Source organism: Haemorhous mexicanus, chromosome 3, assembly GCF_027477595.1.
Source record: "Haemorhous mexicanus isolate bHaeMex1 chromosome 3, bHaeMex1.pri, whole genome shotgun sequence".
NCBI lineage: Eukaryota > Metazoa > Chordata > Aves > Passeriformes > Fringillidae > Haemorhous > Haemorhous mexicanus.
Genome location: NC_082343.1, coordinates 15,555,664 through 15,562,783, shown reverse-complemented (window position 1 = coordinate 15,562,783; position 7,120 = coordinate 15,555,664). Strand labels below are relative to the sequence as shown.

The following is a 7,120-nucleotide window of genomic DNA, read 5'->3' as shown; positions in this document are numbered from 1 at the left end:
TCTCGGACAAACATCATTGCTTAAGTTCTTGGAGATAAGCACGACAAACCACAATGCAAACGCAGGAATGAGGCCAAAACATGGGCATGGGCTGTAGGAGGGATCAAGACCTTGAAAGAATAGACTGCGCATGATAACTAATTTACATAGAAAGAGAGAAACGAGTCTTCAGGGCAGGGAAACCTGTCCATAAGAAGGTATCCCTGCGATGAACATCAGCTGAATCCCTTTCTCTTTCCCTTTCCCGCTCTCTTTCTCTCTCTCCCCCTTTAATTCTTCTCTTCCTTTATCTCTTCCCTGTTCCTCTTCCCCTTTATGCAAAACCCTCTGCCGTGCGCTTTTCGTGCATGTCAGGGACTAACTAACACCAACTCCTATGCCGAATGCATGATTTCCTAATCAAATTTTCTGGTTGTTTGCGGGTCCTATCGCCTGGGTCCCTACCGACCAAGCGCATTTACGAGTTTGGAATCGTTTCCCCTTACGGCTGGCTCGCCAGACCGCCGCTTCCGCATCCCGCTCCCCTCCCTGACGTCACCGCCGGTGGCGGGTGCGGGTCCCGCCCCGCTGTCGCCGTGCTCGGGAGTCGCACGCGGTGCCTGGCCGTCCGCCCGCAGGTAAGAGCGGCCACCCCCCCGGCTGTCCCCTGGCGACTTCCTGTGGCTTTAGGCCTTTCCCGAGGCCTTGGGAAGCGGGGAAGCGTGCTGTCGGAAGGCTGTGCATACGTTGTGGGCGCTGCTGGCGTTGCTAGTGAGCATTATAAACGCGGTTTATGGAATCACAGCATGGTTTGGGGTGGAAGGGATTTTAAAGATCGTGTCGTTCCAACCCCTCTGCTATGGACAGGGACGGTTTCCTCTAGGCGAGGGTGCTTAGAGCGCCATCCGGCCTGGTCGTGAGTGTTTAATATATGACATGTTTACGACTTGCTTACGTGTACGTGAGAAAAAGAACATGGGCTGTAGGCTTTTTTTGCATTTTTTGAGGATGGACGTTCTGCAGCAGTAAACGGTTATATTCCTGTAAAAATTGGGAAAATAGTGTTGCAACTTGAGGAGCCTTGAGAACTCGGCAAAGTTTTTCAAAGAGAAGGTACAGCATGCATACACAGGCCGTGAGCACAGTTAAGCAGCACCTAACAGAAGGGCAGGTGGTATTTAAAGTTATGAGTACCTTATAACGAAATTTCTGTAGCTCTCATGTTACTGCTAAGGTCAAAATGTCCCCTTCTCTACACTTTGTCACAGCTTTCTGACCACAAGCTTAGTTGCTGCCAGCATCGTGGAATGGACTTCCACTAGCAAATTAAACTTTAGATGATCCTGATTAAAAGGCCTCATTTTGAGACAAACAAAAATGGAAGAACTGGATTTTAGAATCAACATTGAAATGTGTCTGGCACATTTCTTGGTTTTAAAAGTATAGAAAAATCACTTCAAATCTAAAATACCTCGATATTGCTAATCCTGTGGCAGTATGACCATTGGTAAAGAGATGAGAAAACACTCAACCCAAGGCTCTTCTCCAGAGTATGAGAAACTTGAAATTGGTAGAATCTTCAGGCTTCGTGTCATAAAAGCAGTGTACAAGTCACATAAACCCTTATGATAAGTGCCTTTCTCTTTGAATTTTTAGTATTGTTTTTTCATCTGTGGTCTGCTTTTCCTCTAAATAAATAAACAGTACACCAGAGTGGACTGGCCACCATAGCTTCAGGTAGATGTTTTTTTCCCGCATCAGTAAAATTGATGCTAAGAACACAAACATTCCACAATTACTAAATTATATTGAACCAAAAAATGGGTAAACATGCTTCTAATAGTGAACAGCCAAATAAAAGTAATAGTTAGCACAGCCAAATAAAAAACAGCCAAAAATACAATTTGAATTACTGTTCAAAATAGTACAGAGAGGCACTACACAAATTGCAAATACAGAAAATTGCATTCTAGTAAAGGGAAGTGCTTTTTCATGTATTGTGGAACCAGTGGCTAAAGGAAACTAGGTGAGCAGTTGAAAAGGATTGGAAAAAACCTCTTGGCTTTAATTCTGGATATTCGTATTCATGGTACTGATATCAGTGGAGTGTGGCAGCAGGTTTTAGAAGTAATAAACTCTCCACAGTTTACAAGTATACAGAAGGTGCAAACTACAGGCAGGTAATTTCCTTTTTGCTGGAAATTTGGTAGAACAGGAGTATTCAGTATTGATTGTTGTCCCCACTGTGTGTAAACTGATTTGTCCAAGGAGACAGTCTTTTGCTGCACAAAAAGTTCCTGGTAGGTTCACTGCCAAGAAAAGCATATGTTTTAAAGACCAGTTTAGAGACACAAATTTAGTATCACTTCAGAGTGAACTTGAACTGAAGTGTGGCAGCATATCTGAATGTGGGAGCTTTTATGAAAACCTCTCATGAAGAAGTGTTCTGCACATACCTGAAGAAAGCTGATTTTATTATTGTACTTATTCTGGGTGTACTGATGGGTTGGAGCTGAACAAGAAGAAAGGTTATATTGGATTTGTTCAGAAAAAGAAACCACGGTGTCATCCTAGATGTGGAATTTGGGACAGTTTATTACAGAGAGTAAAAGTGTTTTAAGAATTGTGCAGATGGTGTTGAAGGTTTACATGAGTGGGTATAGATGGGGCTGTGGTGAATGGGGGATGTTTAATCCAAGCTAACTGTTTTCCCGTGGGATATCCAATATTGGCTGAAGTGTAAATGAACCTATAATACTATTGTCTCCCTTAAAATTTTAATCTTTTAAAACAGATAAGAATAAACCTTGCAAATCCTCTGAAGCTCAAGTGACTCAGTGGCATCAGCAAAAGATTGATAGGTGTAAGCTGTTTTGTAGGATGGCTCTGTGCAGGATTTTTTTGGTGGATGGAGCCTGGCTTTGAAGGCAGGGATTTCTTGAGGGCTGTTCACCAGTTGTACTATAGTGCAAATTATGCCCTGCTTAACTGCTGTGGCTGGAGTTGGGATATTTTTAAGGGGATCAAGATAAGCCTACTGGTATATACCTGATATTTCATTGTAGGCTTTTTTTACTTTTGCAATGGAAATCTTTCTTGCAAACAGGATTGTGAGTTGGCATTGCAAGAGTGCTCTAATTGTACTAGATTTGCTATCCAGCTGCCCCAAGCAGGCTTGAAAGGACAAAGCAAAGCAGGCTTGTGGGCACAGTGATGACTAGTGGGCAGGTAATTATTTATTATGAGCAATAATACGTGTCTGTCACAGATTAGAGCCTTCCATACTCAGAACTTTGCAAACATGGATTTCTCTGCCCTAAGGAGGTTTGTGGCCAAAGAACTTAATCCTCATCTCTGGTAGCTTTAAATTTAAAATGCTCATTGTTCTGTTGCCCTACAGCCACAGCAGTAAGCTACGGTGTTAGAGTAGAAGTTACACTTTGCTGCACTTGCACATCGACTGCATTCACTGCAGGTTGTGAGTCAGAACTCACAAGAGGGAGGAGAGTGCCAGTTTTCAGGACCTGACAGAGATGGTTTGTCATATTGATGATGTTCATGTGTTTATTTTGAATTTGAGAGCAATTTTATGTGTCCTCACTGAAAGGTTTTGGGTTTGCTTTTGTTTTCTCTAGTTTGTTTTTTTCATCTCTGCAATCAGTAAATATCCATGAAAAGAAGAAATAATCTAATTACCTAATCTGATTTTTAATAGGTGAAAAATCTGAAAAAATAAAGGATCTGAGCTAAGTATGAAAAAAAGGCCTTTTAGTCTTTAAGGAATACGCAAGAATTGACATGATGAGTGAATTTCAACATTTAGCAGAATGCTAAATCGCTTTTTGTTTTCTGTTTACATGTTTCAAAATATTTCAAATACACCATTTTTATCCCAAACTTGCAGTTTTAATTCCAGTTGAAAACCATGTGCATGATGCTAACACTGAGCATTTTTCATTTCTGCTTAAGTGGTTTCTTATTGCCTTGTTGACGGATGCGTGTAGCTTCTACTATGTTCACCATGTATCTTCAGCAAAATCTCTCATAGAGGTACTTATGGCCTAATTAGAGTTTATATCTTCCAGTACGTCAGGGCTTTGCTGGAGGCAGAGGGGGGTGTGAGCAGGAAGGGAGGTTTGGTTTTGCTTTTTAAGCCAGCTGGCCATTGCTTTCAAAGGCTTGTGTTAAATCACCTCTAGATATATTAAAATATTATTTATAAAAGCCACCTGAAAATTGACTGCAGTATGCTAGTAGTATTGTCCACAACCATCTGTATTGTTTGTTTTTATTTAAAATACTTTCATATGGCATTTAACTTGGTTGTATCTTAGATCAATAGACATGTTAACACTACAGCAAACTGCTTTTGATTGTCACCTGTGTAGTTGTTTTTATAGAGTCTGCAGAAGATGATATATTTTCTCTTTCTCCTTTTCATTTTTGTGTCTTTTCTGTGGTTTGTTAATAATGTCTGATATTTTCCTCCCTTTTTGCATTTGTATTACCTACTTTGGTTTACAGTATATTGGTATGTTGACTGCAAAAAGAACAAGGTGTTCCTTGTGTTATAAGCAGAAAATGCAGTCGTCTTTCTGAATAAATGAGAATTTATTCAGAATTTTTCAGAAATTTCAGAATATTCAGAAATTTTGTACCTATTTTTGTACCACAATAAACATTTTTTTAAACAGACCTAAATGCAATGCATAAATTTTCTCATGAAAATCGTTTACTTTTGCAATCTAAAGTCCTTTTCTTCCTCAAATACATGTTCCTATGGGTTTTTTCCCCAAAAATTACATGGCAGCTCAGGGTTATTAAAAGGGAAATTTGTTTCTGGTTAGTTGGCATTAGGAAGTTGTACAACATTTTAAATTGGTTTTTTTGCCTCCATGTCCTTAATCAAAGTAGTCAATTTATTTTGTATTTTATGTTTATGGGTTATGAACCTTTCTTTTCATTCTAAAAATTTAAGATCTTTTAAAGTGTTACAATTGTAACACAACCACAGGTTATGTGTTATCCTCATAGGTCTTACTGTTTGATAATGAAGATTCTGTTTTATTTCCTTTAGAATTCCCCATTGTTTGCATTGCTTACCTAGATAGAATTTTTCATTACTTCTCTTATCTGAATATTTCTACTATCCTTAATTTTTAAACTGAGAACTCAGTGCCAAATAAAATCTGGTTGAAAGTCAGTAAATTCAAATAAGAAAATCTGTCTAATTAACATTGTCTTCAGCGTCTGACTTAAGTTTTTGCTTATTCAAAATACACAGAAAAAACATTTGAAGAACTTTGAGGAAAAATTTGTTTGTTATTTTATAACTGAAACATAACTACTGAGGGCAGCATAGCTTTCGGGTATGTTTAGAGAGTCATGGAGTTCCCTGCTATCCTTGGCTTTGTCGTTGTGCAGGTGTGAGTACACAACCCTTGTGTTGATTTTGGCAGAAACAGTTTTGTGGAGTTTCTAGTGTACCACGTTTTTAATGTAGTTTGCTCTTGTTAAGGTTACCAAAATTATTTTAGGCTGTTGACTTTTGCCTCGTTGCTGGCATGTATATCGTGCTTAGAGATTAGTTATTCTGAAACAACAGTGTAATGAAAAGACAGAAGTCCCTACACAGCAGGAGTAGGAACTTGCTAGCTCTTCTTGAAGTGAACAGAAAACACAAGTTTAACAGTTTCTTCCTGCTCCCCAGGCAGAAGCAGCAGACTGATCACTGAAGGGTTCTGTACACAGGCTATAGGGCAGCCTTGTTCCATTGAAGTTCGATTGTTGGAGGTTAAGATTTTTCCTGTTCTTTTTTCTTTCTTTCTCCCATGGAATTTCGTCCCATTTGTGGTAAGAGACTATAACAACCGATACTTATGAGAGACAAAAGAAATGGCCAAGGTGGGGGAAGGGTGAGGCTGGCTGCTCTCTTACCTGAGGGGCTTTTTCTTGGGAAGGGCAGAGATATGGTGAGATGCTGGCTGGGATGTGAGGGGCTGGGCTTCGTCCCGGCATCTCTCTCTCTCTCTCTCTCTCTCTCTCTCTCTCTCTCTCTCTCGGAGGGACAGAGGGACAGCCGGTCTGTGGTCGCTGTCCTCCCACCGCAGGTGAGCCTTTGCTCGTAAGAGCAGCTGATGAACTGGGACCTAATTAACACGCGATCCGACTGGAAAGGACCCTCACCATCTACTCGGGTGCCTCAGGGAAAAACCGGGACCCGACCCTCTCCTTCCCGGAGGGCACGTCTCCCCGGCTGCGTGTGGCAGCTGCTGCAGAGAAGCCAGGCTGCTGCTGCCCAGAGTCTCTGTTTTCTGACGCTGCCTCGGGCTTTTTTGCTACACTCTTACCCAGCACCCCGTGTCCACCCGACACCCCAAAGCTCCTGCTAATTTGCCGCGTGGGTGTGCCTGCCTCTGCAGTCCCTGCCGCCGCTCCGAGGTTCCTGCTGCAGCCCACTTCGCCATCCAGCCCACCCGGCATTACCGCGTGAGGGAGACGCGACTGCGCTCGCGCCGCAGTTCCCCCTGCAGGCGCTGGGATCCCCCCCCGCCCGGCCGGGATCCACCAGCGCCCCTGCCGGCTGTGACCGGAACTGCACCGAAGGGGAAAGCGTCCGACAGCCGAGAGAGGCTGCGACTGGGTTTGTGGTTCTGTTTGGTGTTTTTGTGTTCTGCCATTGTTGTTTTTGTTTGCCTGCTAATCCATATGCATACTAGTAAAGGTCCATTATTCCTTTCCCATATCTTTGCCTGAAATCCCCTTAATTTCAAATTTATAATAATTTGGAGGGAAGTGGGTCATATTTTTCTGTTCTGAGGGAGGTTCCTGCCTTCCTTGGTAGACACCTGCCTTTCAAACCAAGACACTGATGCAGATTTTTCCATTTCCTTGCTAATAGTGTCGAGTAAGTACTCAGTAAGTATGAGGATATTTACTGAGGATATTTACATAATTCTTTCTGGTTCATGAGACAGCAATGATAGCAAAATGTATTTCAGACCGTATTTGTTATCTTTTCCTTCTATGTTCCCATTCTTCTGTCTTATTTCTTAAGTCTAACTTGGTATACTGAAAAAAATTTCAAATATGTGACTGCTTATCCTTGTAAGCCAGCTCCAATTAATTTTGGTAACACATA

At 41.6% G+C, this 7,120-nt stretch overlaps 1 protein-coding gene across 13 annotated transcripts in view; it reads left to right on the top strand.

Moving 5' to 3' along the window:
* Positions 1-60: 60 nt before the first annotated feature.
* C1D (C1D nuclear receptor corepressor) overlaps positions 61-7,120 on the top strand; it is a 174,391-nt gene continuing 167,331 nt past the window's right edge. For 8 of the 13 annotated variants that reach the window (XR_009485690.1, XR_009485689.1, XM_059840963.1 and 5 more), the window contains exon 1: positions 204-617. Coding sequence is in view for 6 of the 13 variants with exons in the window: in XM_059840963.1 (XP_059696946.1) it covers positions 384-617 (234 nt within the window). In the remaining 7 variants the exon portion in view is untranslated. The other 5 variants (XM_059840968.1, XM_059840969.1, XM_059840973.1 and 2 more) reach the window with 5 other exon arrangements.